Source organism: Anolis sagrei, chromosome X (genome assembly GCF_037176765.1).
Source record: "Anolis sagrei isolate rAnoSag1 chromosome X, rAnoSag1.mat, whole genome shotgun sequence".
In the NCBI taxonomy this organism is placed as follows: Eukaryota; Metazoa; Chordata; class Lepidosauria; order Squamata; family Dactyloidae; genus Anolis; species Anolis sagrei.
Window position 1 is genome coordinate 21514859 of NC_090034.1, and position 20559 is coordinate 21535417.

The following is a 20559-nucleotide window of genomic DNA, read 5'->3' on the forward strand; positions in this document are numbered from 1 at the left end:
CGCCTCAGAGGTTCCGACGACGGCGGTTGGTTAAAGACCAAAAAGAGCCCGCCCCCAGAATGCCCCCATTGGGTGAGAATTTTCAAGACCCGCCTCTCTTTCCTAGCTCAAATTTAAGATTCAGTTGGCCTCAGGGTTTCCATCGCTGGTTGGCTTAGATAGCCCTCCCCTGAAGGCCCCATTGGACAGGAGGTTTCCCCAGTCACAACTTAAGGCTTCCGTCTCGCCCTGCGCCGCCCATTGAGCAGGGCCAAACGAGGGCTTCCCTGATTGGGTGATTCCTATCCGGGGTCCGATTGGCCGGGCTGTCACCATTTCTCGCGTGCCTATTGGCCCCAGGGAGCAGCTGGGGCCTGCCTTCGCCTTGAGACGCGCCCAGGCGAGCAGACGGAAGAGGGCTCTCCCTTTGGCCCCGCCCAGTAGCCCCGCCCATCCGATCGCCCGTTGTTATGACGACACGGCCGTAAAGCCGCCATCTTGGCGGTTGCGGCGCCTTGCGACATGGAGGCCGCGACGGCAGCGAGTGTTGGGCCGGCGGCGCTTACGGCACCAGAGGGGGAGGATGGGCCCAGGCGCCAGGGCAGCAACGCCGCCGCCTTCCTCAGCCTCCGGGCCTCTTTGGGAGAAGAAGGTAGCGGGAGTTGGGCGGGGAGGGGAGGGAAGGGAAGGGAGGGGCCTCGCTCCCCCTAGGCCGCGTCGCTTGAGAAAAGCGAATGCCCCGCTCTTCGGTGCCATACGGTAATCTGTCTTGGGCTGCGCTTTACTCGGAAGACGACGGCACCAGAGGCCTTTCAGCGCATGCGCGGAGGGGATGCGGAAGGAAGCAGGACTCCTCCAGCAGCAGCAAACGTCCAGTGCTCGATTGGCTGATTGAACCCTTGATCTATTATTATTATTAATGCTATATTATATTCTATATTATATCATTGTGATGGATTTACATAATCACATTATTTTATACTAATATACTATGCTGATACTGTATTATATTCTATATTATATGATCGTTGCGATGTCTTTACTTTATATTTATTTAAAATATGTATTTATTTATTAATTTATTTATTTCCAGCATTTCTACCCCGTCCTTTTCAACCCCTGAATGGGGAATCAGGACGGCTTACATTTGGTACAATTTGATGCCATTAAATATAACAAAGCAATATAACAACAATTAAAGCAATAAATAGAATAAAAATAGTATTAACATCCATATCACCATTCCAGTCAAATTCCATATCCAAAGCGCTATTTATGCCTGCTGTCCAAAAGCCTGGGCCCAGACCCACAACTTCAATTTCTTCTTAAAAGACAGAAGGGATGAAGCTGATCTTACCTCGTTGGGAAGTGAGTTCCACAGGTGGGGACTTCAGCCAAGAAGGCCCTGTCTCTTGTCCCCGCCAGATGTATTTGCGACGCTGGCGGGGTCTCCCTGGATGATCTTAAACTGCAAGGTGGGGCATAGAGGGAGATGCGTTCAGACAAGTAAGCTGGGCCAGAAACAGAAAAATTATTTATATTTATTTATTTACTTATATCCCGTTTTTCTCCCATGGGTGGGATTCAAAACGGTGTACAATGGTTAAAAGTACAAGCCTTAGCCTATAAAGCCCTGTCTGAATGTATCTCCTGCTGTGAACCATCGCAAAGTCTAAGATTGACAGAAGAGCCCCTGCTCTCAGTCCCACCATCCTCGCAAACACAAGTGGTGGAGAAAAGAGACAGGGCCTTGGTGGTGGCCCCTCACCCGTGGAACTCTCTACCCAGTGACATTAGATTGGCCTCTCCCTCTTGTCCTTTACAATAAAACTCAAAACCTGGTTACGGGACCAAGCATTAGAATGAGACCCAATTTGTGTGAATGGCAATGGACTGACCTGGACTATGATTTCAAACCTGCATGATTTAAACAATATTTTAGTAATTTTATGTTTTAATTGCTTTTATCATTTATTACTGTTGTTGGCATGGATTGAATGCTTGTTATGAAGCCTCCCTGAGTTCCTCTCCAGGGTAAGAAGGACGGGATACAAATATGTGATATAAATAATATAAATAAAACAACAAAATTACACAACATAAACATACAACAAAAAACATCATATAAGCAACGTAAACAGAAATAAGCCTGATCGGGGAAGCAACCATCTCAGGCCTCCTCTATATGATGCTTGTCTGTTTTGTAATGTCATTTGAGGAACAACTGTTAGAGAAATGTCTTGAACCTTAAATGAGTTTCTTTACGGCATCGTATAGAAGTCTGTCAGAGTGCAGAAGTTCATGTTAGGAAGTTAGAAACTGTTGAGACTTGTGTTTTATTTGAAAATAAACTCTTATTAAAGAGAGCTGTATAAAAGAACATGGTTTTTGAAGAAACCGTTATAGATTATAAGTTCAAGATACAAACTCTGAAATGTTGCTGAAGTTTTTAACCCTTGACAAGAAATGTGCCTGTATCTTTAAATACCGTACATGAAGTTATCAGTAAACAAAACTTATCTATAAACGTCTCTACACTTGCTTCATTGTCTGCTGAAAGCATCAAACACAAAATATCTACATGCCCAGCAATCATCCATTACTCAGTAAACTGAAGGAATGCTTCTTTTCTTTGTTTTGGACGGCAGACAAAGATGACCGGCACAAGTGCGGCCGCTGTGGGTCCGAATTCACATCTTTGGAAGAATTTGTGCAGCACAAGCTGCAAAAGCTTTGCCAAAGGCAACAAAATGCCGCAGACACAGCAGTAACAACAACCTCGGCAAGTTTACTAGGGCCGGAAATGGATGCTCATCCTGGAAAGGGGTGGGGTGGAGAGGAGAGCATAACAATATTATCATTATAATTTTGGGTAAGAGCTGGATGAATGGGGAGGGGAAATCACTGTAAGTTTTTTGGCTTATTAATGGTAAGAAGGTGGTAGGACTGATGACGGTTTAAGTCAAGATGATGAGGGAGGAGTAGTTCTGGAATGAAGCCATTCAGATCTTGACTCTACATAGCAAACCATTGTAAACATGAATTCAAACAGTGGAAATTTAATAGGGTTGTATTTACTTCTTTTCTTGTTTCAGGTGATTTCCTCTGTCGAAGAGCCCATAACCATCGCTCACATTGTAGTGGAAGCTTCTCCCATCACAGAAGAAATCAGCAATGCATCTTCCATTGTAGGTAAGTCCAAACAATTTTTGCAAGTTGATATGATCACCTCCCTTGATGCGGAGACCTATCAAGGTACTTGCTCTTTCTGCCTCTGGTGCCCCAATTTCCCTTAAAGAAGTAATGACTAGAAAGACATCTGGGGTGTCTCTGACTTGGAAGTTATATATTTGGACATCCAGAGGGCATTTCATTAAATTGCTTATTATAGTAATGGAGTCATGGAATCTAATACAATGAGATGATGTTGGGTGTAGCAACTTCCTAGTGTTTCTCAATGCAATCCAGTATTTGCAATGGGTCTATGCTTTCCTCGCCAGGATAGGACAGTCAGTTCCTTTTATGGATTAATAACATTTTTGTTCAGTCATTCCCTTGGCATCTTCCCTGCAGAGGGCGGGGTCATCAAGGAAGTCATTGTCGCTGACAGCCAAGTCTTCGAAAGCCCTAACGGACAAATTGATGGCAGTGGCCTCGCAGAGGAACAGTGCAGCCCCAAGGGCCCCGAGGAGGAGGAGGAGGAAGAAGACAGACCAGGCTCTGTGGACCTTGTCAAGGTCAAGCTCTTGGTCAACAAGGAAGGCCGTTATGTGTGTGAGCTCTGCCACAAGACCTTTAAGACGGTACGCAGCAGTGCTTGCCCATTTTCTTGTCAAGGGCTGTCAGGTGTTGGGTTACACTGGCAGGCACAGGCAAACTTTGGCCCTTCTTCCAGGTGTTTTGGATTTCCACAATTCCTAACAGTCGGTAGGTTGTTAGGAATTGTGGGAGTCCAAAACACCTGGAGGGAGGGCTGAAGTTTGTCCATGCCTGGCTTGCATTGATTGAGTGGGGGATCTCCTATTCCATCTTGAGACTAAGGCCCCATCTGCACTGCCATATAATGCCCTTTAGCTGCACTGACCTGGGTTATATGGCAGTGTGGACTCATATAAGCATATTTCTTCAATTGTAAGACGTCATCGATTGCAAGACACACCCATTTTGGTACCAACAACAGCATAAATACGTGAAGATACACCTGTGATTCTAAGACTCGCCCATTTTTAGAGATGTTTATATAGGGGAGCATCTTAGAATGGAAGAAATACATCATCACCCTTTATTTTTATTATACAGGCATTCAGTAAGCCAGTTCAATGCTGTTAAACTGCATTATATGGCAGCCATGACTTTCTTGATGGAGTCACCTTCATCATGGTCTCCTCCTTTTTCCTAATTCCCTTCCTCGTGCTATGTCAGATAGATCAATGATACCATGCTATAGCACTGCATTACATTAGCTGTAAGTAATACCTCTCCTTGTGCAACTCATGATGAGTGGGTAGTAGTAGTAGTACTCAAAGTTATTTATATTATTATCTGTTGCCTATTTCTGTCTGGCCTTCCTCCCCAAAGGGACTCAAAGGGTCTAAAAAATAAAAACACATGTGTTGCAATCTAGCTTTGACATTCCCTGCAAGAGAACACTCTGTGCACGACGGTTTCACCATCTCTTTGCCTCCTCTTGCTGCCTGTAGGCCAGCATCCTCAAGGCCCACATGATCACACACAGCAGCAGGAAGGACTATGAGTGCAAGTTGTGCGGGACCTCCTTCCGGACCAAAGGCTCACTGATCCGGCACCATCGCCGCCATACAGGTGAGGGACCTGCATTGCTTTGGGGAAAAAAGAGGTGTCAAGTGACGCATTCATGAGTTAAAAGGAGTTTCCCGGCTGCTTGGCTTCATCCTTGGGCCTACCAGCTCTGCCTTTCCCCCTTTAGATGAGCGCCCTTACAAGTGCAAGAAGTGTGGGAAGAGCTTCCGGGAGTCAGGAGCCTTGACGCGGCACCAGAAGTCCCTTACTCCATGTACTGAGAAAATCCGCTTCAGTCTCAACAAGGAAATCCTCATCAGCAAAGAAGACTTGGCTGCAGGTGAGCAAAAAGGCATCTCCTCTCTCCTTTCCGGGTGAAGTCAGAACTGGCCGTCCCTTTTCAGCGCAAACAAGATGCTGTAAGAAGTGGAATAACTTTTAGTCAGCCAGAAAAGGGCCATAAAAATGATCAAAGGCCTGGAAGCTATGAATAAACCCTTTGAGGAAGAACAGCTTAAAGAGCTGGGTTCCTTTATCCTGAAGAAGAGAAGGTTGAGATGAGACATAAGAACCATGTTTTAAGTTTTTGAACGGTCATCATAAGGAAGGGGGTGGAGGTTTGCTTTGTACTGTCCTGAAGACTGGGCCTCAGTGAAGCCATGAGTTCAAGTGACAGGAAAAGGAATTCCATTGAGGTCAGACTGCAGGATCATTTGCTATGTTGGGAGCAGTGTGGCCCTGTTTGTCCTTCCGGCAAGATGATTGTGCATGTGTCTCAGGGGCTGCAGGGCCAGAAGGTACTTGACGTTTCCCCCTTTTCCTTGAAGAGCCCATGAGCCCCACCACCGAAGCTGTCCCCTCGCTCCCCACTCCCCCTGCAGAGCCTTCGCCTGTCATCCACCTGGTGACGGACGCCAAGGGCAATGTCCTCCACGAAGTCCATGTCCGGATGCAGGAGCTCCCGAAAGCCTTGGGCCAAGAGGTTAGTAAGAAATCTGTTGTTTGTGAGCACTGCAGATGCACTCCAAGAGACTTCTGCCTGGGGCAAATATTTCTGTAGGCTCTGCTAGAGACAAAGTACCAAAGGGCAAACATCAACAAGGCTTGCAAAGGACAACAATTTAAAAGAGGTTCTATATTTACTGGCTAGCTCAGGTACCCAGCAATGCCTGGGTAAGGTATTTTGTAATACGATTTTTTTTTGTTTTGCACATTATGAATGGCCGTATTAGAAATATGGGTGGATACAGGTGGAGAATAGCTACAACCCCTCCTGAAACCTTTGCAATGTTTTAAGTTGATCAGGATGGGTATGTTTGATCCCTATCCAGCATTGGTGGGATTTGCATGAATCTCTGGATGGGGGTAAACTACAATTCCCATCATCACTGGTCAGTTCCACCTCACTAGTATTTTCTATCAGTCATGGTGAATCTGTGTGGCAGGTTTGGTCCTGATTCATCATCAGTGGGATTGACATGGTTCTCTGGATGTGGGAGCCATCCTGGAAAATGCATAGATATGTATTTTGACTTTTATATAAAATACAATATATCTGTTCCAGTTAGATCCTGTCTTTCTTCAATTTCTTGTACACATCTCCCCTTGCTTCCTGCTATCCTCCCAACATTAGAGAAATAGCAATGAAACATGGAGGACTTGGGAAGAGGACTATCCTGCTTTGCTAATGGAAGCCTGTTGCTCCTGCAGACTTCGAACTCTGAGGAGCTGCCCCTCGACACCGAAGAGAACGAGAACTTGCTGAGGGAGGCCATGAGGAATTCTGGGATCGTGATTGAACGGGTTTCCGTGGAGGAGAGGGCCAACTCAGATGCTGTTGATGCTACATCTGCTGCAGAGGAACCAAAGGGCAAGGAAGCCTCAGGAAAGCTCTGCGGGGAGCAGTTTGTGGAGATTGAGGAGGCCAAAACAGTAAGTGCCATCCAAGGCAGCTCCAGCTTATAACATTCGAACCCAGCCTGCTTTCTGTACTGCTCTTGAAATCCACTTTGCTGTTACACTTCTGTCCTAACACTTTCCCTCTTCGTTTTGTAGCCAGAAGCAGATGTGACAGAGGAAGGCAAGGGCCATGCATGCCCCTACTGCAGTGAAACCTTCAGGGAACGCAGCTCCCTGGATCTCCACATCAGCGGGCATCTAGGTGAGGCCTCACCCTGCATCACTGTCCTAAAAACAAGTTTGTTTTCTCAAGTTGTATCTGCATTATTACAGAAAGGCTTCATTAAGTAATGAAAACAGTATTTTTCCCCTCATTCAGGCTGTTGCCTCTGAAGATGGAGAATAGTAAAATGGACAGCTTCAGACTTTAGTGAATGCGATCTTGGCAATACTGGCACCTGTATTTTGCAATGCTGAAGTGTGTTGTTTCTATCAAGTGGATGGAAGATAGGCTTGCTTATTATTTAGTACTAGCTTAGGTATCCAGCGATGCCCAAACTGGGTATTTTGACTTTTATTATACAGATAGATAGGAGTATTGCTAGCTATTTTAAATTGTAGTTTATGCAGGTGATATTCCATCTCTGTGCAAAGGTCAACCCTGGTGTTTTTAGTGGTGAGACAGCTCTCTGCTGGGCCGTAATAGGGCATCACAGCAGTGCGGCTTCCTTCTGCTTCAGAAGGTGATAAGGATCCTGGGTTTCCATCCCCTTCACCCTTCTCTCCCTCCAGATTACAAGCCTTTCAGCTGCGAGGAGTGTGGCAAAGAGTTCACCAAGGGCTACCTGCTGAAGAAGCACCAGGAGGTGCACGTGAATCAGCGGCGCTTCCGCTGTGGGGAGTGTGGCAAGCTCTACAAGACCATCGCCCATGTCAAGGGCCACCGACGGGTGCATTCGGACGAGCGGCCCTACCCCTGCGCCAAGTGTGGAAAGCGGTTCAAGACTAAGGTAGGCCCTCAATTTCCTATCACACAAGCAAGCTTTCCATATGATAGGTCTTCCGCTATTTGGATACTGTTGATTCTTTGCAGAACAGCCCAGCAATGTTCCCTGGAATTGATGTATTATACACCACTGTATTATACACATTTTGAACTGTGCAGTGATATAGAAGGGACTGTTTTTTTATTTATAACCTTGTTAACCTTATTACAAGACTGGGAGTATGAAAACAGAGCAGACTATGGGACTGTGTATGCCCTGATAATAATACCATACTTCTTTGATTGTAAGCCGCATCCTATTTATTTATTTATTTATTTATTTCGCGTATTTCTACCCCGCCCTTCTCAAACCCTGAAGGGGGGGGGGGGGCTCAGGGCGGCTTACAAAAGGCACAATTTGATGCCTACACAATAGTACAAATAAACATATATAAACAGCAATTACAACAGTTATAACAGTTAAAACAATCAATTATATATCACACTAGCTGTGCCCTGCCACGCGTTGCTGTGGCCTATAGTAAAACTTATCAAAGTTGAGGTAGATATCTGGACTATTATGAAAGAGAGGTCCCTACCTATTCCTTCCACCTTTTCCTCCCCCTTTCTCTCCTTTCTTCCTTCTCTACCTCTTTCTTTCTTTCACTACTTTCTTTCTTTCTAGTAGCACCTTAGCATAACAAATTGTCACTGCACATCGCACTTTTAACCCTACGTGCCTCCTGCCATTCAGCACTTTTAACCCTTGTACCCCAGTGCGCCGGCCGAACCAGTTTTAATAATGTCCTGATGTACTGTCCTTGTTGTTATTCTGCTTATTGCTTGATTTGCTTAGTATTGTGGTGTTATGTTATTTTGCTTATTGTTTGATTTGCCTTGTTGTTGTGATGTTATACTTTCTACTGTATTGTGTTTGAGGCTTCGGCCTGTGTAAGCCGCATCGAGTCCTCCGGGAGATGCTAGCGGGGTACAAATAAAGTTAATAATAATAATAATAATAATAATACTTGGTTTCATCCTTCTCTCTTTCCTTCATTCCCTCCCCCTTTCTTCCTTTGCCTTTCTTCCCTCCCTGTTTGCTTCCTTCTTTCACTTTTTATTTCCTTTTATTTTACCACCATCATAACAATAACAATAATGCAATACATTGCCTCTGGGAACTGACACCTCTCCCATTCCCCCAGGGTCTCATAGGAACAATAGCATAATAATAATAATAATAATAATAATAATAATAATAATAGAAATAACAACCTTTACCCGCCACGTGTTGCTGTGGCCAATCTTCCCCCTTTCTCTCTTTCTTTCCCTCCTTCCTTCCTTCCTTCCTTCCCTCCCATCTTTCCTTCTCCTCTTCTTTCTCTATCTCTTTCCTTCCTTCCCCCTTTTTCTTTCTTTTCTGCTGTCTCTCTTTTCTTTCCTTCCATCTTTCCTTTTCTTTCCTTTTCTTCTTCCTTCTTTCTCTAACTTTCCTTCCTTCCCCCTTTTTCTTTACCTCCCTTTCTCTTTCTTCCTTCTTTCCTTCCTTCCTGTCTTTCCTAGATTTTGACAGGGCGGGAAGGGGCGGGGTGGGGTTTGGAGGTGGCGTGAAGTAAAAGGAGGTAAGATTGGGGTGGGGGAGTGATGGAGCGTGGGGTTGCGTGTGTGTGTGCAGCGGCGGGGGGAGTGATGGAGCGTGGGGTTGCGCGTGTGTGTGTGGCGGCGGGGGGAGTGATGGAGCGTGGGGTTGCGTGTGTGTGTGCGGTGGCGGGGGGAGTGGGGTTGCGTGTGTGCGTGCGGCGGCAGGGGGAGTGATGGAGTGTGGGGTTGTGTGTGTGTGTGTGCGGCAGGGGGTGTGTGTGTGCGGGAAGCGGCGCGACGGGGCTTGGAGTGAGTTGTTTTTCATTTTGAGTAGATATGTTTGTACCTTGTGGGTTGTGTTATGGGCATGGGAATTTTGGTTAAGTTTCGTTGGGGGATTTTTGAGTTTTGTTGTTTTGCTGTTTTGTGAGTGTGTTGTTGTGTTGTTTTTCATTTTGAGTAGATATGTTTGTACCTTGTGGGTTGTGTTATGGGCATGGGAATTTTGGTTAAGTTTCGTTGGGGGGTTTTTGAGTTTTGTTTCCTCGTTGGATGCCCCTAACAAATTTATATATATAGATCAATAAAGCCAATCTCATGCTCAACGTTTGCCAGCTCAGAATCCATAAATTCATTCCACATTGTCAATTCCTATCAGTCGTAGTGGTCCTTTATTTATCTGCCAGATTACCCAAACGCCTGGTCCCAAATCCATGTTTTTAATTTCCTTCTAAAGGAAAGGAGGGATGTTGATGACCTAATTTCCCCGGGGAGTGAATTCCACAGGTGAGGAGCCACCACTGAGAAGGCCCTGCTCCTCGTCCCCGCCAATCTCACTTGTGATAGAGGCGGGGCCAAGAGCAGGGCCTCCCCAGAAGATCTTAAACTCCGAGGCGGGACGTAGAGGGAGATGCGTTCGGACAGATACGTTGGGCCGGAACCATATAGGGTTTTGTAGGTCAAGACCAGCACTTTGAATTGTGCTCGGAACTGGATCGGCAGCTAGTGGAGCTGACATAACAGAGGGGTGGTATGCTGCCTGTATGCTCCCTGTATGCTTCTGGTGACTAATCTGGCTAACGCCCGCTGGACTAATTGAAGTTTCTGAACAGTCTTCAAAGGCAACCCCACGTAGAGTGCGTTGCAGTAATCTATTCGGGATGTAACAAGAGCGTGGACCACTGTGGCCAGATCCGACTTCCCAAGGTACGGGCGCAGCTGGCGCACAAGTTTTAATTGTGCAAAAGCTCTCCCGGCCACCGCTGAGACCTGGGGTTCCAGGCTCAGCGATGAGTCCAGGATCACTCCCAAGCTGCGAACCTGCGTCTTCAGGGGGAGTGTAACCCCATCTAACACAGGCTGTAACCCTATGCCCTGTTCGGCCTTACGACTGACCAGTAGGACCTCTCTTGTCTGGATTCAATTTCAATTTGTTAGCTCTCATCCAGTCCTACACAGCAGCCAAGCACCGGTTCAAGGTCTGGACAGCCTCCTTGGTGACAGGTGAGAAGGAGTGGCAGATTTGGACATCATCTGTGTAGAGATAACACCTCATTCTGAAAATTTTCAGTATCTATTTTCAGTATCTCCACCACAAACAACAAAAATACATAAGATGTACACCTGTGCATCCAAGATGCACTCAATTTTGAGAGATGTTTTATATATATAGGGGAAAATTTCCACCTTAGAATTGAATAAAATAATAATAAATGAATGAATGAATGAATAAATAATAAGGGGAAACTGATAGATATAAATAGTAGACAATTATAGAAATGGAAAGGCTAAGAATGCATATCAGACCAAAATAGTATGAGTAAATATGTGGAAAAATTATTTGTTTTTGCTGGACTTGGCCATGGTGTTCCATGCCTTGGTTACATCCAGATTGGATTATTGCAATGCACTCTGTGTGGGGCTGCCTTTGAAGACAGCCCGGAAACTTTAGTTGGTACAAAGGTCACCAGCCAGGCTTCTAACTGGAGCTAATTATAGGGAATGTGTGACACCCCTATTAAAGCAGCTCCACTGGCTGCTGATAAGTTTCCAGTCCCAATTCAAGGTGCAGGTTATGACCTACAAAGCCCTAAACGGTTCGGGCCCTGCCTTTCTTTGGGATCACATCTCCCCCATAAACCAGTGCGGGCTCTAAGATCTACTGGGAAGCCCCTCCTCTCGCTTCCACCAGCATCACAAGCACAGTTGGTGGGGATGAGAGGAGAGGGCCTTCTTGGTGGTGGCCCCTTGACTTTGGAATTCCCTCCCTACAGAGAGGGAGCCCCCACACTGTCCTCCTTTTGTAGGGATTTGAAAACCTAGATATTCCAGCAAGTTTTTGAGAATGATTAGTCCCTTGGCCCAGTTCCCAGGTACCCAGATAGTGCTCTGTCCTGCACTTCATCCACATCCCCGGCCCTATGAATTCCTGTTTGCACTATACCATGCCCTTTTATAGTTGGCCACATCCATTTGTAACCCTGGCCAGTAGTTTTGTTGAACCTCTTCTGATGGAGCTACAATGAAACGGGTTTTTAATAATATTATTATTTTAGTATTATTTAAGAGTGCAAATAAATGGTTATAAAATAGCAGGTATGTCACTCTAGGAAGATGGTTTAAAGGCAGCCCTTGGGAAACCTTTGTAGAATTCGACATGTTAAGAAGTGCCAAATAATGGTGTTTGAGATAAGAGTATGGAAGGGCTTTTCGCAAAGCCCATCCTCAGAAGTGTGCAGCTTTGATTTAAGGAGGCCCTCCATTACATTGAATGTAATATTTTTAAACATTTTAAATGCTTAATATGTCTTAATTTTAATTTAATTTTAATGTTACTGCAATTGTATGTGTTTTAAGGCATTGAATAATCGCCTATATGTAAGCCACCTTAAGTCCCATTCAGGGTGAGAAAGGTGGGGTATAAATAGGGTAAATAAATAAATACGTAACTTCTTCCCTGGTCTCTTGGCAGAATGCCCAGCAGGTCCACTTCCGGACCCACCTAGAGGAGAAGCCCTACGTCTGCCAGTTCTGCAGCCAGGGCTTCCGGGAGAAGGGCTCCCTGGTGCGCCACATCCGCCACCACACCGGAGAGAAGCCCTTCAAGTGCTATCGCTGTGGACGTGGCTTTGCGGAGCATGGCACCCTCAACCGGCATCTCCGAACCATAGGTGAGACAAACATGCAAACGCCTACTTAGTACAATCAATGTTATCCCAATGTAAGATCCTTGGCCTTTGTGTTTAATATCACCCATTGATTTCTGCCACACATTTGGCATGCCTTAATGCAGAATTCTTTTAACCAGCCGTTTCTTTCTGCCGTTCATGAACAACTTCTGAGTTGCATGTGTCTTCCTCTGCCTTTGCCCAGGGGGTTGCCTGCTTGCCTTGAAGGAAGCCGAGGAGGCCGTGGTCTCAGAGGAGGGCCAGTCCACAGAGCGTTTGGCTGCCACCGTCATTTCGGAAGACCCTCCCACCGTCTTGGTAGAGTTCTCTTCGGTAGTGGCTGACACCCAAGAGTACATCATTGAGGTAGTGTAACAGAGCAGGGCAGAGCACAAGTGGAATGCTAGTGTTCCATACATTGCAAAGGTACTGTATTTTCTGGCATATAAGACGACATTTTAACCCTGGAAAATCCTGTCAGAAGTAGAGGGTCATCTTATACACTGGGTATAAAAATAGAGGCTTCGAAATACCAGGCGAGGGAGGTGGGCAGCTGCCCTTCTGCTGGAGCAGGGTGCCCCAAGCAGCTGCTGTTGCTGTGCCCCTCCGGACCACTTGGCTCATGCTGCTAGGCTTCAGCCATCCTGAGGGGCTCCTCCATGCCATGCCCACCTCGGCTGCCATGGAGGAGGAGAAACTGCCTGGAAGCCTTGAGCTAAGTGGCACCGGAGCCAAGCTGCTTCAGCTGCCCTGCTCCAGTGGGAGGGCAACTGCCCGCCTCCCTCGCCTGGTACTTTGGAGCCTCTATCTTGTTTTGGACCCAAAACAGGAAGTGATGAGCGTGGCAGTTGGCTGGGCCACAGCGGGGCCTGGCTGCTGGTGGCGAGGAGGCCGCCTCTGTGGAGCCATGAAGCCGCCTCAAGGCCTAGGAAAGGAGGCCTTGGAGCCTAGAGGGGCTGACAAGAGGGATTGTCTTATACGGCAAGTATATCCCTCTAGATACTCTATAAAACTCTATATTTTAAATTGAAAAGTTGGAGGTCGTCTTATACATCCAGTTGTCTTGTACGCCGGAATATATGGTATTTGTGTGGAGTACTTCTGCTGTTGTCGAAGGCTTTCATGGCTGGAATCGCTGGGCTATTGTAGGTTTTTTAGGCAATATGGTCATGTTCTCGAAGCATTCCCTCCGGACGTTTTGCCTGCATTTATGGCAAGCATCCTCAGAAGTTGTGACCTCACAACCTCTGAGGATGCTTGCCATAAATGCAGGCGAAACGTCAGGAGGGAATGCTTCGAGAACATGGCCATATAGCCCAAAAGCCTATAACAACCCAGTACTTCTGTTTGGGTTGACTGATGCACTAGAAACCACTCCTGTTGCCTTCATTTCAATGAAGAGAGTGGCGGGAATAAAGTAGGGTTGTTCTTCAACAGCTTCTGTTGACTAAGGTGTTTGCTTGCCATGTAACGTTTTGCTCTTGGGGGGGGAATGGGGGTTCTTTCTCTCTTAAAGACGGCCACCGAGGACATGGAGACCAGCGAAGCAACTGAAATCATAGAAGGAACGAGGCACGAGGTAGGTTGCCCTACTGCAGATATTCCTGAAATTCCAGTAACTGCCACTGTTTTTTTTCCCTGTGAGGTGGGAGTATTTCTAGACCTTTTTGCTGAATAAAAGCTGTTGCCATTTTGCAGAGCAGGCTCAGACCCATAGAAACTTATGCTTAAGATGCGCTCCAAGACAAAAACCTGCACTGGATTCAACTCTCCCTTCCAGATGGGACCTGGGGGGAGGGGGAGGGGGGGCACATGGGGAGTATATTAGTTTTAAAGGTAATTTTATTGTACCTTAATTGTATTTTAACTTTCACCCACGATATAAGTAGCTTATTTTAATTGCTATTTTTTTAAATTATTGGGTTATTTCATGTTATTGTGAAGTGCCTTGAGTCCCCATGGGGAGAAAGGAGGGGTAGAAATAAGGTTAATAATAATAGTGATAATGATAGTGTTGGAAAGAGACCACAAGGGTCGTCCTTGATGCCAATTCTAGTTTTGGCAAACCTCTGATGTCATAATAAGAACAATAAGAATTATAAAAGATTTGGAAGGGATCATAAGGGTCACCCTTGGTGCTAATTATAGCTTCGGCAAACCCTTGATGTCCTCATAGTAAAAGTAGTAGTTTGTTGTTTATTCGTTCAGTCATTTCTCACTCTTTGTAACCTCATGGACCAGACTATGACAGAGCTCGCTGTCGGCCATCGCTACCCCCAGCTCCTTCAAGGTCAAACCAGTCACTTCAAGGATAACATCCATCCATCCATCTTGCCCTTGGTCGCCCCTCTTCCTTTTTCCTTCCATTTTCCCCAGCATCATTGTCTTCTCTAAGCTTTCCTGTCTTCTCATTATGTGGCCAAAGTACTTCATCTTTGCCTCTAATATCCTTCCCTCCATTGAGCAGTCAGGCTTTATTTCCTGGAGTATGGACTGGTTGGATCTTCTGGCGGTCCAAGGCATTCTCAGAATTTTCCTCCAACACCACAGTTTAAAAGCATCTATCAGCCTTATGGTCCAGCTCTCACATCCATAGGTTACCACAAGGAATACCATTGCTTTAACTATGCCGATCTTCATTCCCAGTGTAGTAGTAGTAGTGTAGTAGTAGTAGTTATTCGTCGTGTCATCTGTGAAATGCGCACCTATGGGTTTTACCCCACGCATGTGCAGCATTTCGGATTATATTATAGTTTTAAATGATATTTTTAAGATGAAGGCAAGCCCCGCCTCCCCCCCCCCCCCCCCCGCTCAGTATATAAGCCAGCAGGCGTGGCCTCAGGTCAGTTCCTTTTTCCATGCCAAGCTAGTAGCATCCCTCGGATTTCTCCTTCGCCTCATTGGACTTGACTCTTTTCCCCACCATCGACCATCCGACCTTCTCCAACCCTGACCCGGACCGTTTTTGACCTGCTTCTGCCTATCCCATTTACAGGCTTGATATGTTTTCTTTATATTTTAAAAATTGCTCGGCCTGCGGGGCAACTCTCCCCGAGGCCGCTAGACACTCTAAATGCCTCTTGTGCTTGGGGGAATCCCACAACCCCCAAACCTGTGAAATTTGCCTTACCTTTACGACGAGAGCACATAAGGGCAGGGAAGCCCGTCTCAAAGCGCTCCTACACGAGCGTGCATTGGCTCCCCAAGTGGCCACCAATTCCGCCGCTCAATCCTCCCCTATTCAGGAGCTTTCTGAGCCTTCCTCCCCCCGCGAGGGGGAAAGGCAAACTCCTCCCTCGGCACTGGTCTCCCATGCGGAACTGCCGAGAAAGAAAGCTAAAGTTTCAAAACAAACTGTGAGGCCCTCTAAAACGAAAGAGAAACAAAGTAAACAAAAAAGGGACGGCAACTCACTGGCACACAGTCCTTGAGCCCTCCTTCTCTGGAACCGATGAATCTCCCTGCCGGTTCCACGCTCCAATTGCAAGACTCTCTTCCAACCCTCCTCCATATGGAAGAGCCCCTGCAGCTTCCTCCACTGGAGCTATTGGATCCCCATGTGCAGCTAGATAGCGAACCCATCATGGATCGCTCAGTCTCTCCTCCCCCCTCTTTCCCCCTCCCATGCCTCCCCCCCCCTCCAGTACCGCAACAAAACCCTCAGCTACATTCTTCTGCAGCACAATGTGCCTCACACAGCTGGCACCGCTCTCCCTCTCCTGAGCATTCCCCAAGCCAACCTGCCTCAAACTCCAAACGCTCCCACGTTCCCCCCATGAACAGCCTCAAAGCTATCATGATTACCACTATTCACCATATCCTCCTCCTTTCCCCATCTATCCTTATTACTACCCTCCCCATCCTGAGCAGTTCAGGGGATATAACCCTGCTGAGTATATCCCCCCCCCCTCCCGAACATTCCTACCCTCATCCCCCACGTGCGCCTCCTACGGCCACACTCTCTTGCCCTCCTCCTGCTACACCTTTACCTCAAGAAGAACCCTAACCTCAAGGCCCTCCTTCTATACCCCAGCCAGATGCTGAAACCATTGACCTTGAGTCTACAGATGATACACCTGAACACCCTGAACAACAACCTGACACAGATCCTTCTCAACAAATGGAGGATTTTAAAAAGTTCTCGGCCTTACTTATTCACCTCTCCAGAGCCTTGAATCTTGCCACCCCTGAAGCCTCCGACACAGTCCAAGACCCGTGCTTCACCTCATCAGAGCAACAGGCACCTTCAGCTACTATCCTACCCACCGTACCTTACCTTCTCAAAATTTTGAAAAATACAGGGATTGCTCCAGCCCTTGTGCCGGCAACTCCCAAAAGAGCAGAAAACTTATACCGTATTAACCTTACCTCTGCCTCATGGTTGTCTAAGATGCCTAAGGCAAACTCTGTGGTGACTGATGCTCAACCTAAACCTGTTCAAAGGAACCAAGCTTCTCCCTCTGACAAAGAAGGGAAAAAGCTGGATACCATGGCCAGAAAGTGTTACTCCTCAGCATGCCTTTTCGCTCGCATGGCTCATTATGGAGTTTACATGAGCGTTTACCAAACCTTTTTATGGAATAAGTTATCTCCCTACCTTGAATTGCTGCCCCCATCTGACCAGCCTATGGCAACGGCCCTTAAACAAGAGGCCCTTCTCTTATCCAAGTTACAAAAAGACCTGGCAAGAAACACCGCTGACACCTCTGGCAAACTTATTGCGGGCTTGGTGGCCTTACACCGCCATGCCTGGCTCAGAGCAGCAATCCTTTCCCAATCAGCTCGCACGCTGATAGAGGATTTCCCTATGGATGAGGCAGGACTGTTTAATCCAGAGACAGACTCCCAATTGAAACACTCCCATGAGATGAAACAAACCGTGCATAAGTATGACCAACAACCATACCCTTATCAACGTCAACAAGGGCAACCATACTACCATCGCCCGCAATTCTACGACAGGCCTTACAGCTCTCCCTTCTACAGAGGGCGATACCGCCCATACCCGTCCTCTCCAGCCACCAGGAGACCTCTTCTTCCAGCCAGAGGTCAGTTTCGTGGTACCAGATCCATGTCAAATAACAAACGCCGTTTTTAGCACTCCCCCTGTCTCCCAACACCCCCCCCCCCCCGCCTCAGGCTAACCCCGAACCTCTCATGTTCTTAAATAGACTTAATTCATTCCTTCATGCCTGGCAATCTATCACTACAGATGCCTGGATTCTCGACATCATTGACAGGGGCTATGCCATAGAATTCTATACCTACCCCCCCCCCCCCCCCACCATCTGGGACAAAGTCAGTACTCTCCTACATAAAGGAGCCATCTCCTCTTTATCTCCCCAGGAAACCCCCTCATGCTTTTTTTCTAGATATTTCCTGGTGGACAAGAAGGACGGTGGCCTTCGCCCCATCCTAGATCTCCGCAAAATCAATACGTTTATTATCACACGTAAATTCCGTATGCTTACTCTACCTAATATTCTCCCCTTTGTCCTGAAGGACTCCTGGCTAGCTACTATTGATTTAAAAGATGCGTATTTCCATTTATCAATTAGACAATTCCACCGTAGATTTTTGTGCTTTGCCATACAGCAAAATTATTACTGTTTCAGTGTGTTCCCGTTTGGACTATGTACCTCACCTAGAGTGTTCACCAAATGTATGTCAGTGATAGCCGCCCACCTACACCAACAGGGCGTTACGGTTTTTCCGTACCTGGCCGACTGGATGCTGTGTGCTCCGTCCCAGTCTCAACTCTCTACTGATGTTCAATACACTTTGTCTCTTTTACAGACCCTGGGCCTGGTGATAAATCGAGAAAAATCGCAACTGACTCCGACACAGCGCATCCACTTCATAGGAGCCATCATAGACTCCATTACTCAAAAAGCCTTCCTCCCAGAGAACCGCTTCACCAACCTACGGACGGCCATCTCAAAACTCCAACATTCTCGCTCTGCGTCTGCCTGGGCCATCCAACCCATCCTTGGCCACATGTCTTCGACCACAAATGTCACCCCATTTGCACGCCTCCGAATGAGGCCTCTCCAGAATTGGTTTATCAGAACGTTCAACCCCCTCACCGACCCTCAATCCCGGGTCCTCTACCCACCCAACTCCATCCTCCAATCCCTGTCATGGTGGACAAGGGAACACAATGTCTGTCAAGGAATGCCCTTCAACCAACCTCGCCCCTCTATGTCCCTCACGACCGATGCCTCTAACTCCGGCTGGGGAGCGCATCTCAAAGGTTTCAAGGTCAGCGGACACTGGTCCCCCCTAGAACGCAAACTTCACATCAATGCATTAGAACTGATAGCGGTAGAGAAAGCCCTCTGGTCCTTCTGCCGCATCATAGCCAATCGCACAATCCAAATTGTCACAGACAACACAGCTGTGAAGTACTACCTCAACAAACAGGAGGGACACGCTCACAAACCTTACTCCCTATCTCCATATGCATCTGTGAATGGTGCATCCAAAACAATGTACTCCTCACGGCCATCCACCTACCAGGCCAGGACAACACACTAGCTGACTCCCTCAGCAGAACATTGAAAAACAACCACGAGTGGCAACTCCATCCCAGGGAGTTCGAAACCATCACTCGAAGGTGGGGCAAACCCAAGATAGACATGTTTGCATCACCGACAAACACCCACTGCCCCATGTTCTGCGCAAGACTCCACCCTCATGCATCCTCAGGCTGTCTCGGGAGATGCCTTCCTGTTCCAGTGGTCCCCAGGCCTCCTCTACCTCTTTCCCCCCCTTCCCCTCCTCTCTCCAGTAATAGCAAAAATTATCCAAGACAACTCAGATTGCCTCCACATTGCCCCATGGTGGCCCCGACAACACTGGTTCGCCACCCTCCTCCACCTCTCCCAGGGAGACTTTCTCCATCTCAACCCCATGCCAGATCTCCTCACGGTAGAGAATGGGCTCGTTCTCCACCCAGACCTCCAGTCCCTGCACCTCACGGCCTGGAGGATCAAGCCTCACTAGATATTTCCGCAGAGGCCTCCCGTATTATCCTAGCGGCCCATAAACCAGCTACCTAAAAATCATATACTTACAAATGGGCCTTGTTTAAGTCCTTTACTCAATCAGCTGGGCATGACCCCAGCCATGCGCCTATTCCTATTGTACTTGACTTCTTGGTGCATCTTTCAAACAAAGGTTTTCCCCTCTCCTCTGTTAAATGTTATTTAGCGGCCCTTTCCTCCCGAAAGTGGTCTCCCGTTTTAATATGTCCCAGGACATTGTTTTTACCTTCCTTTTTCCCAAACCCCTCCTCTCCACTTGAATTGGCACTCCACTCTTTAGATGTTAAAAGAGCCTTGTCCTTCTACATACATAGGATGGCTGAATACAGGAAATCTCCTCGGCTCTTTTTAAAATATAGAGAAGACACGTTAGGCCTCCCTGTGTCCTCCCAGGGACTCGCCTCATGGATTGTCTCTGCAATACGCCTAGCATACCAACTAGCGGGCAAGCAACCTCCTTCTCACTTATGGGCTCACTCGACTCGCTCGGTGTCCACCTCACAGGCTTTTCTCCAAGGAGTTCCTCTTGACCAGATTTGCAAAGCAGCTACGTGGGCCAACCCTTTCACGTTTGCATCCCACTACAAATTGGACATTTTGGCAAAGAAAGACGCCGCTTTCGGCAGAGCTGTACTTTTCTCTTGTGTGGCATGACCCGCCTCCAAGGTTAGTTAACTTGCTATTCACCCATAGGTGCGCATTTCACAGATGACATGACGAATAAATATAGGTTGCTTACCTGTGACCGTATTTCTTCGAGTGTCAATCTGTGAAATTCGCACAACCCGCCCATCCTCCCTGCTTGTCATGCCTCTACCTGGCTATCATCTTGGCGCTAGGGAACTGACCTGAGGCCACGCCTGCTGGCTTATATACTGAGCGTGGGTAGGGGGGTGATGGGCGGGGCTTGCCTTCATCTTAAAAATATCATTTAAAACTATAATATAATCCGAAATGCTGTGCATGCGCGGGGTAAAACCCATAGGTGCGAATTTCACAGATTGACACTCGAAGAAATACGGTTACGGGTAAGCAACCTATATTTATAATGTTGGAAGAGATCACAAGCGCCATCCTTGGTACCCATTCTAGATCCAGCAATCCCTTGATGTCCTTCCTTCCTACCTCTTTCTCTTCCTCTTTT

At 47.2% G+C, this 20559-nt stretch overlaps 1 protein-coding gene across 3 annotated transcripts in view; it reads left to right on the forward strand.

The window, feature by feature from the left end:
* The window catches only part of E4F1 (E4F transcription factor 1), a 21442-nt gene continuing 883 nt past the window's right edge, over window positions 1-20559 (forward strand). Inside the window, exons 1-14 of one of the 3 annotated variants that reach the window (XM_060786471.2) lie at window positions 1-72; window positions 2628-2761; window positions 3075-3171; window positions 3553-3782; window positions 4680-4800; window positions 4925-5077; window positions 5565-5719; window positions 6448-6669; window positions 6793-6898; window positions 7429-7646; window positions 12174-12372; window positions 12575-12735; window positions 13886-13948; window positions 18166-20552. In XM_060786471.2, coding sequence (XP_060642454.2) covers window positions 60-72; window positions 2628-2761; window positions 3075-3171; window positions 3553-3782; window positions 4680-4800; window positions 4925-5077; window positions 5565-5719; window positions 6448-6669; window positions 6793-6898; window positions 7429-7646; window positions 12174-12372; window positions 12575-12735; window positions 13886-13948; window positions 18166-18906 — 2613 coding nt within the window. In that variant the 5' untranslated portion in view covers window positions 1-59 and the 3' untranslated portion in view covers window positions 18907-20552. Of the gene's footprint in view, window positions 73-230; window positions 632-2627; window positions 2762-3074; window positions 3172-3552; window positions 3783-4679; window positions 4801-4924; window positions 5078-5564; window positions 5720-6447; window positions 6670-6792; window positions 6899-7428; window positions 7647-12173; window positions 12373-12574; window positions 12736-13885; window positions 13949-18165; window positions 20553-20559 lie in introns of those variants that run through there. The other 2 variants (XM_060786469.2, XM_060786472.2) reach the window with 2 other exon arrangements.